General features: G+C 47.1%; 2 protein-coding genes across 3 annotated transcripts; both read left to right on the forward strand.

Annotated features, from left to right (window-relative positions):
* The first annotated feature begins 298 nt into the window (after positions 1-298).
* On the forward strand, positions 299-4,691 carry LOC119334245 (sorbitol dehydrogenase-like). Its single transcript, XM_037606843.1, has 4 exons — positions 299-508; positions 3,293-3,360; positions 3,477-3,713; positions 3,828-4,691. The coding sequence occupies exons 1-4, from the start codon at positions 388-390 to the stop codon at positions 4,497-4,499; spliced, it is 1,098 nt and encodes a 365-aa protein (XP_037462740.1). The 5' UTR covers positions 299-387; the 3' UTR covers positions 4,500-4,691.
* Positions 4,692-12,228: 7,537 nt separating this feature from the next.
* LOC119334246 (traB domain-containing protein-like) lies at positions 12,229-14,468 on the forward strand. 2 transcript variants are annotated; one of them, XM_037606844.1, is made up of 7 exons: positions 12,229-12,625; positions 12,724-12,839; positions 12,917-13,005; positions 13,096-13,170; positions 13,600-13,692; positions 13,815-13,916; positions 14,049-14,468. In XM_037606844.1, exons 1-7 carry the CDS (start codon positions 12,282-12,284, stop codon positions 14,316-14,318), a joined length of 1,089 nt encoding a protein of 362 aa, XP_037462741.1. In that variant the 5' UTR covers positions 12,229-12,281; the 3' UTR covers positions 14,319-14,468. The 2 variants fall into 2 exon arrangements, with proteins under 2 accessions (XP_037462741.1, XP_037462742.1); XM_037606845.1 differs by having other exon boundaries at positions 12,233-12,625; positions 13,818-13,916.
* Positions 14,469-22,669: the final 8,201 nt, after the last annotated feature.

Consider the following 22,669-nt stretch of genomic DNA (forward strand, 5'->3'; position numbering starts at 1 on the left):
ATATAATAATCCTGCCGTCCTCTTTGCCTGATTGCGGGAATACGACGGGCTGATGGAGTCGAACCGCGAAGTGGCAAGGTTCACCCGCACAGTCACAGTCGGCGGACACGACGGAAGGCTCGGCGCAGCCCCGACAAGGCCGGGGGCGAGCTGATCCAAAAGAAAAATATTCTTTTTAAAACTAGAACAAAAAGAAAAATAATTGCCTTCGCCGACGTCCACAACTTGCGAGCGATAATAAAGCGATAAGCATCGCACTCGCATCGTAGGATGGCTGCATCGGAGTCACCCCTCGTTATATAGCCGTCGCATCACTCACCTGCTCTTCAGTATACTGTGAGCCTGTGACTGAGGTGAGTGGGAGGGAAAGAGGAGGAAGATCAGGAGATGGGGAAGGGAGGGAAAGGCGAGGCGGCGGCGGCCGTGGCCGGCGAGGGGGAGAACATGGCGGCGTGGCTCGTGGCCAAGAACACCCTCAAGATCATGCCCTTCAAGCTTCCGCCGCTGGGTACTTTTTTTTCTTCTTCCCGACTTACCCGCTGCTAATTTTCGCTGTACAAATTGACTCGCTCTTCTAGGATTTTGTAACCCGTTGCTGGCTCGTGAACCCCATCGGTTTTCTGCTGATTCAACTAGTCCAGAAATATTTGTTTTAAGACAATCCGGTACTGAAATCCCTGTAGCACTGACAAGTTAGACTATTTTTTTACCTTATCGGGTTTGCCCATGTCAGACATGGAGGTAATAGGAGGAGAGCTCAGATTTAACACAATTTATTTAAGTGTCCCCGCGATTTTTCTATTTTAGTCAGTTTGCAGATTGTAAGTTTGTAACTGTCACTCTTCCCGAACAGGAATGGCATGTGAAATTCAGATATCCCCGGATCACAGACCTTGGTTGTACAGAAAACCACAGCCCTTTACTTTCTTTTTCTTTTTTTGTTTACATGCATAGAGGCCCTTAGAGCATCTCTAATCAACACCAGAAAATTTCTAACTCCTACTAGGAAGCAGTTTCAAAGAAAAACACGCCTACCTAAAACCAAAACTAGCAGAGTCGCCATATCGGCTCAATCGTATAATAACCGTCAATATGACGACACTACCAGAGTCGTCATCCGTCCCTCCACCTGCATAATTTATGAAGCGGGCTCAGTATCCACCCTGTGAACCTTCGTATTTGGAGGCTGAGGGTGTTGATATGGAGTAGTCTCCATCAGCAACCACTCGCACGGGAGGAAAGTTTCAGTCCGGCTACTTCATCCCACGCGCAGCCCGGTCAATGGCATGGACGTTCGTACATCTGTCGTCTATGAGACTGCCAATTCTGCACCCGCTTTCCATCGGAACACAGCAAATCCCACCCTATTTACCATGGGAGTGCGCCCATTGCCCTCCTTCGCTGGAGCCACCACATTCACACTCTTCCCCATCCCCCGTTGCGGCACACTCACCCCCCATCGGCCCATCCTCGTAGGCAGGGGAAGCTTCGGTCACGGCAACTTTCCGTGGCCACGCGGTATTTAGCTATCTCCATATCATGGAACCCATTTATCAATGAGGCATCTTATTTCCCAATTAAAGTAATGAATTCACGTGAGGTGGGGACCAGATGAAGTCTCCTTCACCCACACACAACTTTCATATGAACTGCACTCCCACACACAACTTTCATATGAACTGCACTCCCACACACAACTTTCATATGGAGTGAGCTTTAAAAGGCAGCCCTGAGACTCTAAATATGAAGGCTGGGAGGTGGCAGGAAGATGTTGTGGATTCCGTTTTCGAGTGAGTGGTAGGATTAGACTACATTAGCGCATGGATTATATTGCATCATCTTTAATTCATGTTCAATGCAAGGTGTTTAGAAAAATAAACTGACTTTTGTTTAAGGACCGATACTTATTTATAGAGGGCTCATGCTTAACTAGGCACCTCTATTATAGATATAAGCATTGATGCTTCATAAAATATTGTTTGTTTTAGTAAGCAAGTCCTTAAGCATCTTGTGTGCTGGACTTTGTGGATTAATTTTTGGGAATGGATTAAAGATGCCCTTAGGCAACATACACTTAGTATTGGCTACTTTTTTTCCGAGAACGCACAAAAGATCTGCGTGTCTATATACTTATCCCTATATTAAGATATACTTATCCCTATATACTTATCCCTATATTAAAGATGCCCTTAGGCAACATACTTATCCCTATATACTTATCCCTATTTATACAACGCCAAGAGCTCATGAGAACCCTCTGGTTTCTCTCCAGCCAGATGCATCTGAGTGAGCAGATGATCATCGAGTTGACTTCCTTCTTCAGCTTCGGTTATCGACTGCTTTATTGTACTTACTTACTTACTTACGAAGCCTTTGATCCCAAACAAGTTGGGGTAGGCTAGATATGAAACCCTTTCACGAGGACTTCCCAGGAGGTCACCCATCCTAGTACTACTCTCGCGCAAATGGGTTTCATACCCAAAAGACTGGCTAGTTTTTACGTTGGCTCGCCAAGCCTATCACAACCCTTAGATATGAAACTCTTTCACAAGGACTTCCCAGGAGGTCACCCATCCTAGTACTACTCTCGCTCAAATCGGTTTCATACCTATGGGACTGGCTAGTTTTTACGTTGGCTCGCCAAGCCTATCACAACCCTCCTCCTTTACCCGGGCTTGGGACCGGCTATGCCTAGAAGACATAGGCGGAGTTTATCGACTGCTTTATTGTGCATTGTATAAATAGTCAGTGACCAGTTATGTGATGACAATGTTTATTCGTGACCAATACATTGGATGAAGCAACACGTCACAATTTTGGCGGGTTTCCGTTCAGACAATTTTCTATATAGGTTATTTAATCCATAGCAAATTTGAGTGACATGTACTCCAGTGTCTTGTGAAGGCTTCTATGTTTGTCTGTGCACAATCAAACGTTCGTGCAATCTTATACTCCCTCCGTTTCTAAACATAAGTCTTTTTAGACAGTTTAAATGGACTACAACATATGGATGTATGTACACATATTTTAGAGCATAGATTCATTCATTTTGATCCGTATATAGTCACTTGTTGGAATCTTTAAAAAGACTTATATTTGGGAACGGAGGGAGTAGTACCACAGTAGTGATCTAAACGTTCTTATATTTCTTTACAAAGGGAGTATTTGATATTTAGAATACTATATGTGTCATGAGAAATGGCATTTTATACGGTGTTTCGAAAATCTTGTTAATCGTCCTTAAAAGAAAAATCTTGTTAATCGAAGAGGCTGAATTGATTCACGTCTCCAGGTCCTTATGATGTGCGAGTCCGGATGAAGGCGGTGGGCATCTGCGGCAGCGACGTGCATTACCTCAAGGTGGTTTCTCACATTAAACGTGCAATGATCTAGTAGCTCCCATCAAATACCTTGATCTTTCAAAGCACTCTGTTTCTTTTCTCAAGCTAGAAACCGTGACATTTGTTGGATTGCAGGAGATGCGCATTGCGCATTTCGTGGTGAAAGAGCCGATGGTGATCGGGCACGAGTGCGCTGGCATCATCGAGGAGGTGGGCGACGGCGTGAAGCACCTCGCCGTGGGAGACCGCGTGGCGCTGGAGCCCGGCATCAGCTGCTGGCGCTGCAGGCACTGCAAGGGCGGCCGCTACAACCTCTGCGACGACATGAAGTTCTTCGCCACCCCACCTTACCATGGATCACTTGCCGACCAGGTACGTTACAGTTGTTCTGAAACGCGGTTGCAATCTGCAAGCTGAGCTTGATGATTTTGACCATTTGTTCCTGAGATAAATAATATCCTGATCGATGTGGTGGGTTTTGGGTAGATTGTGCATCCAGGTGACCTGTGCTTCAAGCTTCCAGACAACGTGAGCCTGGAGGAGGGCGCCATGTGCGAGCCCCTGAGCGTGGGGGTGCACGCCTGCCGCCGAGCCGACGTGGGCGCGGAGAAGAGCGTGCTCATCATGGGCGCCGGCCCGATCGGCCTGGTCACCATGCTCTCGGCGCGCGCCTTCGGGGCGCCCAGGATCGTCATCGCCGACGTCGACGACCACCGCCTCTCCGTGGCCAAGTCCCTCGGCGCGGACGCCGTCGTGAAGGTCTCCGGCAACACGGAGGACCTCGCGGGGGAGATCGAGCGCATCCAGGCGGCGATGGGAGGCGACATCGACGTGAGCCTGGACTGCGCCGGGTTCAGCAAGACGATGTCGACGGCGCTGGAGGCGACGCGGCCGGGCGGGAGGGTGTGCCTGGTGGGGATGGGGCACAACGAGATGACGGTGCCGCTGACGTCGGCGGCGATCCGGGAGGTGGACGTGGTGGGGATCTTCCGTTACAAGGACACGTGGCCGCTGTGCCTCGAGTTCCTGCGGAGCGGCAAGATCGACGTGAAGCCGCTCATCACGCACAGGTTCGGCTTCTCGCAGGGGGAGGTGGAGGAGGCCTTCGAGGTCAGCGCGCGCGGCCGCGACGCCATCAAGGTCATGTTCAACCTCTAGACCTCGAGACCGCTACTGTTGCTAGGGATTCAAGCCGTGCTTGAACTGGAGCTGCGAGCGTGTCCGCGTGCGCGCGGTGTGTTGTGTGTCGTGAAATAAAATAAAATGGCTGTGCAGACTGATTTCTATCATGAAACTGGGATGTCAGGAATCGTTCGAGCGCACTCGCCGATAACAAGCCGTTCTCTCGCACTTTCGACCACTCTGTACTATAATCAAGCACATCACCGCATTGCACAATCGTATGCACAATAACACAAAGAACATCATATTTTATACTCCTATAAAAGATGTTGAAGTATCCATCTCATCTCATCGGGGGCTTCGTGGACGAGAGGGTGAGAGTGCCCTCTGTGCCGCCGGAAGAAAATCCTATGGGACGGGGCCTCATAGTGTCCCTCCTGGGCCCCTCCTCAGATTTTGACACGTCATCAATGGCACACGTCTTAAAGCGAGCCTAATTCCCTAATTAATTTGTACGTACATCAACTAGATATTGCGCAGTATTTGTACGATACAGTATCAATCGGATCGATACTTTCCATCTAACGAAAGAGAACGAACACGGCGATCTTCTCGCTGGCTCGCCGCTGCATCAGACCTCGGCGCCATCGCGCCTTATCTCATGGCGACCCCTCCATGCGCTGGTGACGACGACCCTCACGGAAACGGCGGCGCCGTCGTGAGCTCTCCCTGCGCCGGCGACGCGGACGTGCTCGTCGTCCCTCGCGGAACCAACAGCAACAGCCACATAATGATGTCCACCGTCTCCACCACAAACCTGCCAACACGGCAACGCCGGCGTCGGCGGCAAGCCAGCCATCTCCCCATGGCGACCTTGCAGATTTCTAGTCATTCTGACATTCGGAGATGTGAACATTCAGAGATCATTAGACAAAAACATTCAGAGTTCTGTGATCACAGTATCTATGCGTTGTGATTATAAACATTCAGATATTTTATCACATTAAAATTGATGTTGATCTTCTTCAAATTCTGTCAGTAGTATGTGGCATCTTAAGACTGAATGTTGGCATTGGCCAAACAATTGGAATTCCAACGACAACTTTCTGATATTTATTGATACATGATAAACTTTGGGTACGTTGAGAGTGTTATTTATCGGTACATGCTGTTGTAAGTTTCAGACCTTCTGTTGGTGATGGACCTTTAATAGAAACACGATTACAACCGACGCTGTATTGTGTAACACAGTAGCTAGAGCAGAAATGAAAGCTAATTGTGATGTCGACCAGGACTAAGAGCTGAAATGAAAGATATAGCTGTGATGCTGATCAGGATCATCAGTCTAGATAGCTCTACTACATTCATAAGTGCAATGGGAAAGAAAAGGGTGGGGAAAATAAAGACTGATGAATGAATACAAATTAAATTCTGGCAAAAATAAATGGTATTCAAGTGTGAAAGATCTGATAATTAATCGGGGAAAATAATCTCACTCATGAGAGTGCACCATTACATTTATTATTTCTGTCTCAAACGAAACTTTATATATTGGTCTCTGTCGACAAGAAGAAATAAAATATACTGCTGCTGCTGCTATCCTACTTCTTTGATGCGTAAGGAAGGGTTCGCTTCATCAAAAATCTAATCTTCTTGAAGTTTGCAGCACCTCCGAAGCTTGATCAGCTTGTAGTAAAAGTTCTGTATATCCTCCAGGGATCAACGGAATAAACCTAGTCGAAGATTCCGTGTTGAACATATTATTTGCAAAGATTGGTATTGCAGTATTAGAACTTGGGCCTGCCTCCGAATATCCCTGCTTCATAATAAAACGACAAATGTTTAGAGATTTTGGGGTACAATTAAATTGCCTGAAATATGTTCAAGAAAGCAATTTGTCTTACAGTATACTGTTGAGGACCTTCTGCAGCAAAATCATATGTTGTTACTTCGTTTCCAAATCCCTGTGTGTAAGTAAGTACGAAACTGCTTACCACAAATTTATTTTTAGAAGACATAAAAGAACATTGCGTAAGTTGTCTTACAATTGATTTTTCATGTCCTTCTTCAGCCCGATCATTTTTTTTACTTTCTTTTTACCTCCTCCTGCTCACACATATGAATGTGCAATACATTAATGTCAATTCAAAAACTAGAGGTCAAAAGTAAGAATAAATGTGGTTGTAGTACCTTTCTTTTGGGTGGTCTTCGACTTCTTTGGTTTCGCCTTTTCAAGTGGACCTTTCAACCTTTTTCCCTTTGGACCTTTTATCGCTTCAGGGACTTTGAATGATATTTTACCTGTTAATATGTCTTGAGTATTTTGAGGTATATTGTTGGAAGCATGCTCATTAGTATCCTGAGGAATATTCTCATGTTTGGCATGCCTTTTTTCGCTTAGTAAATCATCTGCCTCCAGATCTAATTTATCTATAGCTTCCTCCAATTTTGTAAGTAGTTCTTCTGAAACTGAGCACTTCATTGCAGTAGATGTTGCTTTCCGAGCTATACGTCCGCACGTGTCTGCAAAGATTCCTTCTCACTTTTGATGGTCTTTGTCGAAAATCCTCTCTTTGCATATTTCGTCCATCGGTGTAGTATACATTGAGATGGCAAAGTGAAAACCTCGTTGATGTTCAACACTCGCAGAGCATGCTTGCACAGAATACCTATCCATAATTCATACTTTAGTACAGATTTAATGACAACTATGATGTAAACTACTAAAATGCCAAAATGTTTTTTCGTACCTATGGATTCAAACCTTCTGCAAGAACATGAAATGGTGACATCCTCAGAATTGAAGACAACCAGTGCCTCATCCTCATATTTCATAGGTGACACCATGTAAGTTTTGACTGTCCCCTCAGTGGATACTAACTGACACTTGGCAGAAAATTGTTGCTTAAACTGCTCCTCAAATTCAGAATAAAGGCTTCTTGTATACGATTCGGCAGCAGTCTTCAACATAGGTAAGTTTCTAATGCAGGTGACCGGTTTAGACTGACGTGATCTATAGTCCTCGTCGAGTTTATTTTCCCGAAGGCTAGCGGCACACTTATCATATTCTACTAGGAGTTCTGAAAGGCAAAGTCTCTTATGAAATCTTTTCTTAAACACATTGTTCATACCTTCGCTCCTTTGAGTTGAAGTCATGTTGGCGCAAAAGGAATCACGGCAGTAGACAGTAGCCCACTTCTCACGCAGATCATATAGTTGTTGTAACCATGTGTTATCCTGAAGGTTGTAAGCAGTCAACAATTCTTGCCACTTCATTTCAAAGTATGCCACTGACCTTTCCTCATAGACACATCTCTTAAAATCAGCAAGGAACTTAGGATGGTCTGAAATTACATGGCTAAGATGCTTAGGAGCATTTTGATAAATGTGCCACAAACAGAGACGGTGCTTTGTATTTGGGAGAACAATCCTGATTGCTTTCGCCATGGCAGCACACTGATCGGTGAATATTGTTGCGGGTGCCTTGCCAGACATGGCGGTTAAGAATGTGTTGAAGAGCCAGATAAATGAATCTGTGGTTTCATCACATAGCAACGCAGCTCCAAAAAGAATGGTCTGCTTATGATGATTTGTTCCAAGTAGTGGTGCAAAAGGCATTTCAAACTTGTTTGTCTGAAATGTTGTGTCAAAGGACAAAACATCACCAAAGCAATCATAGTCCATGATAGCTTGACCATCTGCCCAAAAGAAATTAGCTATCCGGCAATCCTCTTCATATAATTGTATAGCATAAAAAAAAGAAGGATCGTTTAACTGCTTGTTCTTTAGGAATTCCAGCAATGTTTGTGCATCATTAACTTCCAGATACTTCCTGCGGACCAATGTGGTTATTGGAATCCATCCGCAAGAAAGGTACATTATGGGGTCCTTTATACCACTGCTTGAAAAAACCGTACACTTCGGCTGGCTTTATTCCGGCTTCACGCATCTCACCAATCATAAGTTTATCAGACGCCGCAATACGACGTTGCAACCTCAACATGTGCCTCTTATCTGGACTTGCCAAATCATGGTTGTGCTCAAGAATAACCTTTTGCACATTCCAAACGCCATCACGAGAAATACTAAGCTGAACACGGGCATCACAATCACACCTTGTGGTGGCATTTTCTTTCTTGGTGTCATGCGATGAATGAGTTTCTCATTCACCTTGTTTGCTGCAAACCAAATGTTTCTGATAAAGTGGTCCATCTCGTCTCAACTTCGTGTGGCTCTTTCGAATGCTGAAGCCAACTTTACGAGCATATTGGTTATAAAAATCATATGCCTCATCCTCAGACTTAAATGCCATTCCAACTGTAGGTATGGATTTATCATTTACATCCTCCTCCTGCAGTACGTACATTCATACACAAATTTAAATTCATATCATTTTGTCATGCACAGGCAATAGTTCACACATCAACTATATACCTGTGTTATTGTAGTAGAAGCTGATGGCATTGCGAAATGTTGTATGTGTTCACTATTTGAAGCTTCTGATTGCATAAAGGTTGCAGCAAACATGGAGTCCGTCGAAGCAACAGTCATCTCGCCACCACTGACGGCTTGTGTGGAGGCGGTGGCAATGATGGATTTAGCATTTACATCCTTTTCCTGCGGTACAATCATACAAAAATTAAACTTTATCTAATTTCGTCATCAAGAGGCAATAGTTTAGACATCAATTATGTACATGTGAAATTGGAGTAGAAGCTGATGGCATTGAAGCTTCAGATTGCATCATGGAGGATGCAGTGAACATGGAACCCGTCAAAAAAACAGTCATCTTGTTACCACCGGCGGGCCGTGTGTCAGCGACAAGGTCAACGTCTGAAGTCTCGAGCGGCGGCCGGGACGACGAAAAGGAAGCAGCCCGCGCTTCCGTATGCACCTCCAAGTCACTGAACGAGTTGGATGCTGGCAGGTTTGTGGTGGAGACGGTGGACATCATTATGTGGCTGTTGCTGTTGGTTCCGCGAGGGACGACGAGCATGTCCGCGTCACCGGCATAGGGAGAGCTCACGACGGCGCCGCCGTTTCCGTGAGGGTCGTTGTCACCAGCGCATGGAGGGGTCGCCATGGGATAAGGCGCGATGGCGCCGAGGTCTGATGCAGCGGCGAGCCAGCGAGAAGATCGCCGTGTTCGTTCTCTTTCGTTAGATGGAAAGTATCGATCCGATTGATACTGTATCGTACAAATACTGCGCAATATCTAGTTGATGTACGTACAAACTAATTAGGGAATTAGGCTCGCTTTAAGATGTGTGCCATTGATGACGTGTCAAAATCTGAGGAGGGGCCCCATGAGGGACACTATGAGGCCCTGTCCCATAGGATTTTCTTCCTGTGCCGCCTATCTTGCACTGGCGTGCCGCGGGGCCCTCTCTGGACTTTCGTTGGCGTCTGATATGTTCGAACGACACGCACCTGGGCAACCCCTGGAGGTCCATGACGGATGGACCATGGATGCACATAGGGTCACAGTCATGTGCAGCGGCGAATCAACTAGGCAGGCTTTAATCGACTTGAGCCTGCCCTTCAGCAATGCAAAAAAAAATTAGTAGTTATTAGTACATGTTCCTAGTAGTATTCTAGCAAATTTTAACCTTGTTTGCACAAAAGAGCTGGGAGTTAGTGACTTTTTTCCACATCATTAACTTTGAGCATGCCCTTAATTTTCTTACAATATTCGCCACCGGTCATGTGGTGTTGTGCGGCGCACTCATGTGTGAGGTCCTATGAGCGATAGAGAGGCCAGACCCGCATGGCGGCGTCTTCGACCCGTGTAGGTTGGTCCAGTCACGCCAGTAGGGGCGTTCGACACACACGTCCCCTCACAGGGTCGGTTAGATCCTCGGCCGCACCAGCTGGGCCCGCACGGGGCACATGGCCGGCTGTGCCTCGCGCCTCAGGTCGATTACTCAGTGTTGCGATTCTGGTCATCGGATCTCCGCGGCCGCCACACATCCGCCCTTTTTTCAAGGGTCATGACGCGTGGGCCGTGTACGCGAATGAGGCCACCTCTCTGTGGTGGTTTTCGTCGCTACTTCATGCGCCCTCTCGCGCGACGGGCTTGCCTGTCAGCGTCGCTCACCCGCTGGCCGACCAGGGTATGAGCAGGCGCAACGTCGTTCACAGAAGTCGGCTCGGAGTGTGAGCGACGGACCCGGACCACTGAGGTTGTCTAGTGCTCGGCTTGTGCGAGTCGGTGTGGAACGTGAGCATTTTGATCTTTTCCTTAAGTCAGTTATATTTCCGTGTAAAATTGTTGTTTCACATCGCAAGACGCCCTTCGCTTTGCAGGTCTCGGCGGACCCTTTGCCCATTCCCGCCGGCGATGTTCACAACGTGGTTTTGGCTTGTGTAACCTGAGTCAGGTGCTGCTCAGTCACAGATGCAGGGAGGACAAAAACGATGCAGCCTACCAAACCTCGAGACTTTTTATTATACAACGCCTTAGAGCATCTCTAGCCGTTCGTCCCCCCAGGACGCATAAAAATCGCCCCCTGGGGGCGAGCCGGCGATACAATCGGCGCTGGGGGCGGTTTCGCGCCCATTCGTCGCCCTCAGGCGTCGATATTGGCCCACTTTTCAGCCCCATTTCGGCGAATAAAGGGCCCATATGGACGACAATAGGCCCATATTCGACGTGGTTCGCCGTTGTTCGGCGTTCAATTATGCACATAAATTTTTTATCACATATTTCATCACAGAAATATCAAATACTTCAATAAAATAGTACAACAACAAATAGTTCAATACAAATTATATAGTTCAACAAATAAAAACTCATAGTTCAATACAAACTTAAGTGTGATGAAATATGAGTTTTTATTTGTTGAACTATATAATTTGTATTGAACTATTTGTTGTTGTACTATTTTGTTGAAGTATTTGATATTTCTGTGATGAAATATGTGATAAAAAATTTATGTGCATAATTGAACGCGGAACTACGGCGAACCACGCCGAATATGGGCCTATTGTCGCCCATATGGACCCTTTATTCGTCGAAATGAGGCTGAAAAGTTGGCCAATTTCGGTGCCTGGGGGCGATGACTGGGCGCGAAACCGCCCCCAGAGCCAATTGTATCGCTGGCTCGCCCCCAGGGGGCGATTTTTATGCGTCCTGGGGGGACGAATGGCTGGAGATGCTTTTAGGGTCGACAACTCGACCATTGATCGGTTGATCGTCGTCGGATTGGATTCCCACTATTCCTAGTCAATACAAATTGTGATCTGGATCTCACGAATATATCGATTCCAGCCAACAATGACACTATAACTTCATTTCGACCGATTTTTAACAAATTAGTATTTTCGCTTTGTGAGGGCCATTCTCTCTATATAAGAAATCGTTGCTTAAGAATATATAGTGAATTCTTGGGCAGCTACTTAAATTTATGAAATATCGGTCCACCGTTGACTTTAAAACCATGAATCTAAAAAAGTTCATAAAATTTGAAAAAAAATCACGAACATTTAAAAATTCAAAATTTTAGAATAAGCTTGCTAATGTGAAAAAGTTCGTTTTTCTCAGAACTATGTGAAAAAGTTTGTAAATTTGATAGGAGGGGTTTGGGATTACTATTTTTTTATTGCAACTGGCCTAGTGCAGGGCCCAACATGTCACAAAAATCCTGCCGAAAATCTATACGATCGGCATCCGAGATCGGCGTAACGCGATTACGCGAGTGGCACCCAGCCCATCTACGCCATCCATCTCCGGACCCAGCGCTCCGCAGCCGCCCATAATTTCGCCTAATATCCTCCCGCGCCGCGCGTCTGCGCGGGCACCACAAACCAGAGGAAGAAATGGCAGCGGGCCCCACGCCATCCACCGCCGCGTCCTTCCGGCCGCCCCTGCCGCCTCCGCCGCCGTGCTTCGACTACCGGTCTGCGTCGCTCGCCGACACGCGTGCCAGCGTAGCCGCCTCGGACCCCGCGTTGGCTGGGTTGGTCGAGTCCGGCGCACTGGTGCGCGTCCCGCGGCGTCGGTTCGGGGCGGTTCCAGCGTGGCGGCCGCCGGACTTCGCTGAGCCCGAGGACGTGTGGATCCTCGGGACCTCGCACCTCTCCGCGGAGTCCGCCGACGAGGTCGAGCGCGTGCTCCGTGCCGTCCGCCCCGACAACGTCGTCGTCGAACTCTGCCGGAGCAGGCACGATCCAGCATCCCGACCGACCGCGACCGGTCACATATCATCACCGTTTCCCTCTTCGAAATCTGAGCGGTGCCTTTACAGTGCCCTTACTGCAGAGCCGGGATCATGTACGCTTCCGACGACGCCTCCGGCGAGCCGCTGTTGAAATCCAACATGTTCTCGCTCGGCGGCACCAAGTTCTTCGGAGCCGTCAACCGGAGCATCAACCTGGGTACTATGTGCTACCTCAGGTTCCTCGAACAAATGGAACGCTGCTGATTTCATTGCCATCTTTTTGGGACGGTGCAGGTGGACAGAGTGCTCTTGCTCTGCGTTTGCTCCTAGCTGTTTTTTCGTCCAAGATTTCTTCTGGCGCGAACCGGCCCTTTGGGGAGGAGGTACTCTGTTTGGTCATGCCAGTCTTTCACATATTGTTATGGAACGAGTCGGAACCTCAGATTGTTTTGTTATATCAAACCTTCATGCAGTTCCGAGCAGCTAGGAGGGTGTCTGAAGATATTGGCGCTCAGCTCGTTCTTGGGGATCGCCCTATTGAAATAACTGTATGTGGACATCTGCAACTAAGCAAGCTGATCCTTTAGTACCGTACCGAACCAGCAGCCTTCGCGCCAAGCGACGACCGCCCTTGTCCCTTTCCTTTTTCCATTCAGCCCACTTCTTAGCTTTGTTCCGTCAGTCTAAGGCAAAGCTTAAGTGGTTTGCCTACCTTACCCACTTGATGAAAGGGAACGAACTTCGTTTCCTTGGCGGCTTTATGGATGGATTCAGTCAGAAAAAACTCCTTCCTTTTGAAAAAAGTGATGCTTTGCGTCTTCGCTTCCGAGGGTTAGGGTATAGGCCGTTTCGAGCAAGCTTTCGCTTTTTCTCCCGGCTTTCTACAACTTTCGCTTTAGCTTCCAAAGGCGACCCAATGACCTTTCATATGCTAGTTATATGTGTGTCACTGATGGTGTCACATTTTGTTCTTGTAGCTTGAACGAGCTTTGAAATCCCTCAGCTGGGATGAAAAGACTAAACTCGTAATCTCATTATTCCGTGGAATCACTTCAACCACTCATATGCCGGTAAGTGCTACCTGTGCTCCTGTTTCCAATCTTATTGTTCATCAATTTGCCAAAGTAGTACCAGTTTTTGCAGTTCCTGTCTTGGTCTTACTAACATGCATGCATGTCTGACTGCTCACTAGCAGCAGGATGAGAAAGCTGCGGTTAGCCCGTACGAGTTGTACGAGAAGCTTAGCAGCTCATATCCTTCACTGCTGCAGCCTCTCATACATGAGCGCGACATGGTACCATATGGCTTCTCCGCAACTTTCATCTGAAAATTCCAACCTAGTACTTCATACTTCGTCTGAAAACAAACCAGCATTGTCTATGAAGCATGAACTGGATGTTTATATTTTTGCATGTTTGCTTCTCAGTTCATGGCTTGGTCCCTAAAGAGGAGCAAGGCGGTGAACAAGAGCAAGACGGTGGTTGGGGTCATCGGGAAGGGGCATATGAACGGCGTGGTGTACGCGCTGATCTCTGACCAGGGGGACCTGAGGTTCCGCGACCTCGTCGGCAGGGAATCGTCGGAGACCTGGGCTAGCTCCGTCGTCAAGGGCCTGGTCAGGGATACGGTGATAGGGCTCGCGCTCTGGGCGCTGTACGAACTGCTGCAGGCTGCCGCCGTACATATAAAGCTGTAGCTGAAGTCCATTTTTAGTGGCAAAGACTGACATCTGTAACCGTGCACGCTCTTTGCAACGTCGATGCAGCTTGATGATATTGTAAAGTCAAGTGAAGTACTCCCCCTGTAAACTTTTATAAGACGTTTAAGGGATTTCCGACAGCCCCAATGTTATGTGTAAAAGGACATTTCTGTCCTCAGTTTCGAATTTGAAATCACCGATTCCCCAGCGTCTTGTAACGAACGAGAGAGAAAGGGGATCGGGAGCAGGTGAGGGAGAGCGAGAGAGAGACTTGGGGAGAAAGAAGACGATGCTTTCAGACGAAGGATCGGGGATGAGGTTTACAGACCAATAATGTTAAACATACAAAGAGTTACACGCAATTACACGCTGACTAGGATTTTTTTCATCTACTAACCAATCATAAACTTGCCCCCCCCCCCTCTGATTTTCAGGTGATTTTCAGGGGGGTGGGCCGTCTCCCCACCTATTGACCAATCAAATTAACCCTCTTTGTAAAAGCTTGTAACTCGTTTGTACGTGTAGCATTACTCCACACTGTCACATCGCATGCCTCCACCGGCCACAGGCGGCCAGCTTTAAACCCCACGCGACTCACACACGCACACTCCTGCTGGGTCCTGTCCGCAGGTGCCAAGTCACACATGCCAAGTGGCAAGGCGTGACATTCTCCCTCCCTTAGGACTGAGCCTCGTCTTGAGTGCTTGCTTCAGCGTCGTCCCAAATGGCTGCTGATGTAAAACACTGACGAAGAACCTCGTAATCCTCCCAGGTAATGGCGGGCGGCGAGCCGGCACCCTACTGCACCTTGACCTGCATGATGGCCGCATTGACGCGCTTCATCATGCGCCGTTCCAGCAGATGTGTTGGTGCCTCTGACGACACAGAGAGGTCCGGCACGTGAGGCAGCTCTGTGTACACCGGCGTGTAATCCGACGTGAATAGTTTAAGCTGGGAGACGTGGAAGACCGAGTGCACCTTGCTCGCTGGCGGCAGGCCGAGCTTGTACGCCATGAGGCCGATCTTCTCCAGGACGGTGTATGGCCCGTAGAACTTGAAGGCGAGCTTGGCGCAGGGACGACTGACGACGGAGCGCTGCACGTAGGGCTGCAGCTTCAGCAGCACTTGCTCGCCGACCTGGAACTGGCGCTCCGTGCGATTGCGGTCGGCCTGCTTCTTGAAGCGGTGCTGGGCGCGCTCCAGCTGGGCGCGGATGTTCTCTGTGTGCGATGCCAGTCCATGTCGTCGCCGACGTGCTCCTCCTTTGGCCAGGCATACATTGCCCCAAGGTTGGCCTCCTTCCCATAGAGCGCCTTGAAGGGTGTGCAGTTGAGCGAGGAATGGAAGGTGGAGTTGTACCAGAACTCCGCCATGGGAAGCCAGCGACGCCACTTGTGCGGCGAGTCGTGCACCGCGCACCGGAGATACATCTCCATGCACTGGTTCACGCGCTCACTCTGGCATTCCGTCTGCGGGTGGTATGCGGTGGAGTAGAGCAGTTTGGTTCCGGCGCCGGCGAGCAGCTGACGCCACAGGTTGCTGGTGAAGACCTTGTCACGGTTGGAGACGATGGAGGCGGGGATGCCATGGAGTTTCACCACATTGTCCCAGAATGCCCTTGCCACTTGCGGCGCGTGGAACGGGTGGTGTAAGGGGATGAAGTGGGCGAATTTCGTGAATCGATCCACCACCACCATGATCGTGTCCACGCCTTCCGACATGGGCATGCCTTCCACGAAGTCCATCGTGAGATCCTCCCACGGCGCGGTCGGCATCGGAAGGGGCGCCAGGAGTCCAGCCGGCTTGCAGTGCTCGTGCTTCACCTGTTGACAGACCGCGCACTGCTGCACGAACTCCTCGACGTCGCGCTTGAGGCCACGCCACTCGATGTGTTTGTGCACGCGCTGGTACGTCGCCGTGGCGCCGGAGTGACCACCCACCGCACTGTTGTGGAGCGCGGTGATGAGTTTGGTGCGGAGCGCGGTGTTGGCACTAATCCGCAAGCGCCCTTGGCGGTGAATGACACCGTGATGCAACTCGTAGCTGTCGTCATCCGGGCTGGCCAGGGCGAGCTTCTGCAGGCGGTCTTGGGCGTCCGCGTCCGTGGAATAGGAGTTGACCACCTCCTGCATCCAGGGCGGCTTGCACGTCGAGAACACGGCTAGGTCGAGCTGCTTGCCGACGCGCGACAAGGCATCGGCCGCTCCGTTGTCGAGTCCGTGCTTGTACTGGAACTTGAATTGCAAGCCCACCAATTTCGCCATGGCCTTGCGCTGCAGCTCCGTCTCCAGATGATGTTCGCCTAAGTTGCAGAGGGACTTGTGGTCTGTGAGGATGTCGAAGGGGCCGCGCTGCAGGTACGGTCGCCATTTGTCGATGGCCATCATCACCACCATAAATTCCTTCTCGTACGTGGAGAGTTGCTGGTTGCGCACGCCGAGGGCTTTGCTGAAGAAGGCGACTGGGTGGCCCTCCTGAACGAGCACCGCGCCCACCCCAGTGTCGCACGCGTCCGTCTCGATCGAGAATGGCTTGTTGAAGTCGGGAAGCGCGAGCACTGGCATGGTGATCATCGCCGTCTTGAGCCGATCGAATGCCGCCTGAGCTTGCTCTGTCCAGCCGAAACCTTTTTAGTGAGAAGTTGTGTTAGTGGCTTGGCGATGATGCCGTAGTGTGGAACGAATTTCCTGTAGTAGCAGGTGAGGCCGAGGAACCCGCGCAGCGCGGTGGCGTTCGTCGGTGTCGGCCACTGTTCCATGACCTGCGTTTTCTCCTTGTCCGTGGGCATGATACGTCCATTTTGCATCATGCTTTTATATCAATATTTATTGCATTATGGGCTGTTATTACACATTATGCCACAATACTTATGCCTATTCTCTCTTATTTTATAAGGTTTACATAAAGAGGGAGAATGCCGGCAGCTGGGATTCTGGCTGGAAAAGGAGCAAATATTAGAGACCTATTCTGCACAGCTCCAAAAGTCCTGAAACTTCACGGATGATGTTTTCCAAATATATAAAAAACATTGATCGCAAGAACTTCACCAGGGGGGCCACACCCTTCCCACGAGGGTGGGGGGCGCGCCCTACCCCCCTGGACGCGCCCCCTACCTCGTGGGCCCCCTGGTGGCCCACTGGTGACCATCTTCTGCTATATGGACTGTTTCGATGGGAAAATAATCATAAGCCATCTTCTCGGACGAAACTCCGCCGCCACGAGGCGGAACCTTGGCGGAACCAATCTAGGGTTCTGGCGGGGCTGTTCTGCCGGGGAAACTTCCCTCCCGGAGGGGGAAATCATCACCATCGTCATCACCAACGCTCCTCTCAACGGGAGAGGGCAATCTCCATCAACATCTTCATCAGCACCATCTCATCTCAAAACCCTAGTTCATCTCTTGTACCCAATTCTTGTCTCCAAGTCCATGATTGGTGCTAGTAGGTTGCTAGTAGTGTTAATTACTCCTTGTAGTTGATGCTAGTTGGTTTAATTGGTGGAAGATCATATGTTCAGATCCTATATGCACATTAATACCCCTCTGATTATGAACATATTTATGCTTTGTGAGTAGTTACTTTTGTTCCTGTGGACATGGGAGAAGTCTTGCTATTAGTAGTCATGTGAATTTGGTATTCGTTCAATATTTTGATGAGATGTATGTTGTCTCTCCTCTAGTGGTGTTATGTGAACGTCGACTACATGGCACTTCACCATTGTTTGGGCCTAGAGGAAGGCATTGGGAAGTAATAAGTAGATGATGGGTTGCTAGAGTGACAGAAGCTTAAACCCTAGTTTATGCGTTGCTTCGTAAGAGGCTGATTTGGATCCATATGTTTCATGCTATGTTAGGTTTACCTTAATACTTTTGTTGTATTTTGCGGATGCTTGCAATAGAGGTTAATCATAAGTGGGATGCTTGTCCAAGTAAGGGCAGCACCCAAGCACCGGTCCACCCACATACCAAATTATCAAAGTACAAAACGCGAATCATATGAGCGTGATGAAAACTAGCTTGACGATATTCACATGTGTCCTTGGAAGCGCTTTACATCATATAGGAGTTTGTCCAGGCTTGTCCTTTGCTACAAAAGGATTGGGCCACCTTGCTGCACTTTATTTACTTTTGTTACTTGTTGCTCGTTACAAACTATCCTATCACAAAACTATCTGTTACCACTTATTTCAGTACTTGCAGAGAATACCTTGCTGGAAACCGCTTATCATTTCCTTCTGCTCCTCGTTGGGTTCGACACTCTTACTTATCGAAAGGACTACGATAGACCCCCTATACTTGTGGGTCATCAAGACTCTTTTCTGGCGCCGTTGCCGGGGAGTGAAGCGCCTTTGGTAGGTAGAATTTGGTAAGGAAAAATTTATATAGTGTGCTGAAATTTACTATCACTTGTTACTATGGAAAGTAATCCTGTGAGGGGCTTGTTCGAGGTATCTTCACCCCGACCAGTAGAGCAAAGAGTTGTTCCTCAACCTACTAAACCTACTGAAAATGAAAATGCTTGCTTTGAAATTCCTTTGGGTATGGTAGAAAAACTGCTAGCTAATCCTTTTTTAGGAGATGGAACAAAACATCCTAATGATCATCTAATATATGTGGATGAAGTTTGTGGATTATTTACGCTTGCAGGTTGATACGTCCATTTTGCATCATGCTTTTATATCGATATTTATTGCATTATGGACTGTTATTTCACTTTATGTCACAATACTTATGGCTATTCTCTCTTATTTTACAAGGTTTACATGAAGAGGGAGAATGCCGGCAACTGGAATTCTGGGCTAGAAAAGGAGCAAATATTAGAGACCTATTCTGCGCAACTCCAAAAGTCCTGAAACTTCACGGAACATCTTAAAATAAATAAAGGAAAAATCATCAGCAAAGATGAAGGCCAGGGGGCCCACACCCTGCTTATGAGGGTGGGGGCGCGCCCCCCCTCCTAGGGCGCGCCCCCTACCTCGTGGACCCCCTGGTGGCTCTCCAACATCCATCTTCTCCTATATGAAGTCTTTCGATGAGAAAAAAATAAGAGGGAACCTTTCGGGACGAGACTCCGCCGCCACGAGGCGGAACCTTGGCGGATCCAATCTAGAGCTCCGGCAGAGCTGTTCTGCCGGGGATACTTCCCCCCGGAGGGGGAAATCATCACCATCGTCATCACCAACTCTCCTCTCATCGGGAGAGGCCAATCTCCATCAACATCTTCACCAGCACCATCTCATCTCCAAACCCTAGTTCATCTCTTGTATCCAATTCTTGTCTCAAAGTCCGGGATTGGTGCTAGTAGGTTGCTAGTAGTGTTGATTACTCCTTGTAGTTGATGCTAGTTGGTTTATTTGCTGGAAGATCATATGTTCAGATCCTATATGCATATTATTACCCCTCTGATTATGAACATGAATATGCTTTATGAGTAATTACGTTTGTTCCTGAGGACAAGGGAGAAGTCTTGCTATTAGTAGTCATGTGAATTTGGTATTCGTTTGATATTTTGATAAGATGTATGTTGTCTAGCCTCTAGTGGTGTTATGTGAACGTCGACTACATAACACTTCACCATTATTTGGGCCTAGAGGAAGGCATTGGGAAGTAATAAGTAGATGATGGGTTGCTAGAGTGACAGAAGCTTAAACCCTAGTTTATGCGTTGCTTCGTAAGGGGCTGTTTGGATCCATATGTTTCATGCTATGGTTAGGTTACCCTTAATACTTTTGTTGTAGTTGCGGATGCTTGCAATAGAGGTTAATCATAAGTGGGATGCTTGTTCAAGTAAGAACAACACCCAAGCACCGGTCCACCCACATATCAAATTATCAAAGTATCGAACGCGAATCATATGAACGTGATGAAAACTAGCTTGACGATATTCCCATGTGTCCTCGGGAGCACTTTTCCTATTATAAGAGTTTGTCCAGGCTTGTCCTTTGCTACAAAAGGATTGGGCCACCTTGCTGCACTTTATTTACTCTTGTTACTTGTTGCTCGTTACAATTTATCTTATCACAAAATTATCTGTTACCACTTATTTCAGTACTTGCAGAGAATACCTTGCTGAAAACCGCTTATCATTTCCTTCTGCTCCTCGTTGGTTTCGACACTCTTACTTATCGAAGGGACTACGATAGATCCCCTATACTTGTGGGTCATCAAGACTCTTTTCTGGCGCCGTTGCCGGGGAGTGTAGCGCCTTTGGTAGGTGGAATTTGGGAATGGAACAAAGCATCCTGATGAGCACTTAATATATGTGGATGAAGTTTGTGGATTATTTAAGCTTGCAGGTATACCCGATGATGTTGCTAAGAATAAGGTCTTCACTTTATATTTGAAGGGAGACGCATTGATATGGTATAGGCTATGTGATGATATGAGATCATGGAACTATAAAAGATGGAAATTGGAATTTCATCAAAAGTATTACCCTATGCATCTTGTTCATCATGATCGCAATTATATATATAATTTCTGGCCTCGCGAAGGAGAAAGTATCGCTCAAGCTTGGGGGAGGCTTAAATCAATGTTATATTCATGCCCCAATCATGAGCTCTCAAGAGAAATGATTATTCAAAATTTATATGCTCGGCTTTCTGATAATAATCGCACCATGCTCAATACTTCTTGTGCTGGCTCTTTTATGATGAAGACTACTGAATTCAGATGGAATTTATTGGATAGAATTAAACGCAACTCTGAAGACTGGGACCTCGACGGAGGTAAGGAGTCAGGTATGACACCTAAGTTTGATTGTGTTAAATCTTTTATGGACATCGATATTTTCCGTAAGTTTAGCACTAAATATGGACTTGACTCTGAGATAGTAGCTTCTTTCTGTGAATCTTTTGCTACTTATGTTGATCTTCCTAAGGAGAAGTGGTTTAAATATCATCCTCCCATAGAAGTAAAAGTAGCTGCACCTATTAAAGTTGAAGAAAAGACTGTCACTTATAATGATCCTATTGTTCCTACTGCTTATGTTGAGAAACCACCTTTCCCTGTTAGAGTAAAGGATCATGCTAAAGCTTCAACTGTTGTTCGTAAAAGCAATATTAGAACTTATACACCTCCTGAGCAAGTTAAAGTACAACCTAATATTGCTATTATTAAAGATCTCTTGTCTGATAATATTGATGGGCATGTTATTCAGTTCGAAGGTGAAACTGCTAGAATTGCTAAACCTTGTGCTAAAGATAAACATAGACCTGTGGTAGGCGTGCCTGTTATTTCTATTAAAATAGGAGATCATTGTTATCATAGCTTATGTGATATGGGTGCGAGTGCTAGTGTTATACCGCATACTTTATACGAATAAATTAAGAATGAAATTGCACCTGTTGAGTTAGAAGGTATTGATGTCATAATTAAACTTGCCAATAGAGATACTATTTCACCAATTGGAATTGCTAGAGATGTTGAAGTCTTGTGTGGGAAAACTAAATATCCTGCTGATTTTCTTGTTCTTACTTCTTCGCAAGATAGATTTTGTCCCATTATATTGAAGGAAATATGCCCTAGAGGCAATAATAAAGTTATTATTTATTTCCTTATATCATGATAAATGTTTATTATTCATACTAGAATTGTATTAAACGGAAACATAATACATGTGTGAATACATAGACAAACAGAGTGTCACTAGTATGCCTCTACTTGACTAGCTCGTTAATCAAAGATGGTTATGTTTCCTAACCATGGACAAAGAGTTGTTATTTGATTAACGGGATCACATCATTAGGTGAATGATCTGATAGACATGACCCATTCCATTAGCTTAGCACCCGATCATTTAGTATGTTGCTATTGCTTTCTTCATGACTTATACATGTTCCTATGACTATGAGATTATGCAACTCCCATTTGCCGGAAGAACACTTTGTGTGCTACCAAACGTCACAACGTAACTAGGTGATTATAAAGGTGCCCTATAGGTGTCTCCAAAGGTACATGTTGGGTTGGCGTATTTCGAGATTAGGATTTGTCACTCCGATTGTCGGAGAGGTATCTCTGGGCCCTCTCGGTAATGCACATCACATAAGCCTTGCAAGCATTGCAACTAATGAGTTAGTTGCGAGATGATGTATTACGGAACGAGTAAAGAGACCTGCCGGTAACGAGATTGAACTAGGTATTGCGATACCGATGATCGAATCTCGGGCAAGTAACATACCGATGACAAAGGGAACAACGTATGTTGTTATGCGGTCTGACCGATAAAGATCTTCGTAGAATATGTAGGAGCCAATATGAGCATCCAGGTTCCGCTATTGGTTATTGACCGGAGACGTGTCTCGGTCATGTCTACATTGTTCTCGAACCTGTAGGGTCCGCACGCTTAAGG

Source organism: Triticum dicoccoides, chromosome 7A, assembly GCF_002162155.2.
Source record: "Triticum dicoccoides isolate Atlit2015 ecotype Zavitan chromosome 7A, WEW_v2.0, whole genome shotgun sequence".
Lineage (NCBI taxonomy): Eukaryota > Viridiplantae > Streptophyta > Magnoliopsida > Poales > Poaceae > Triticum > Triticum dicoccoides.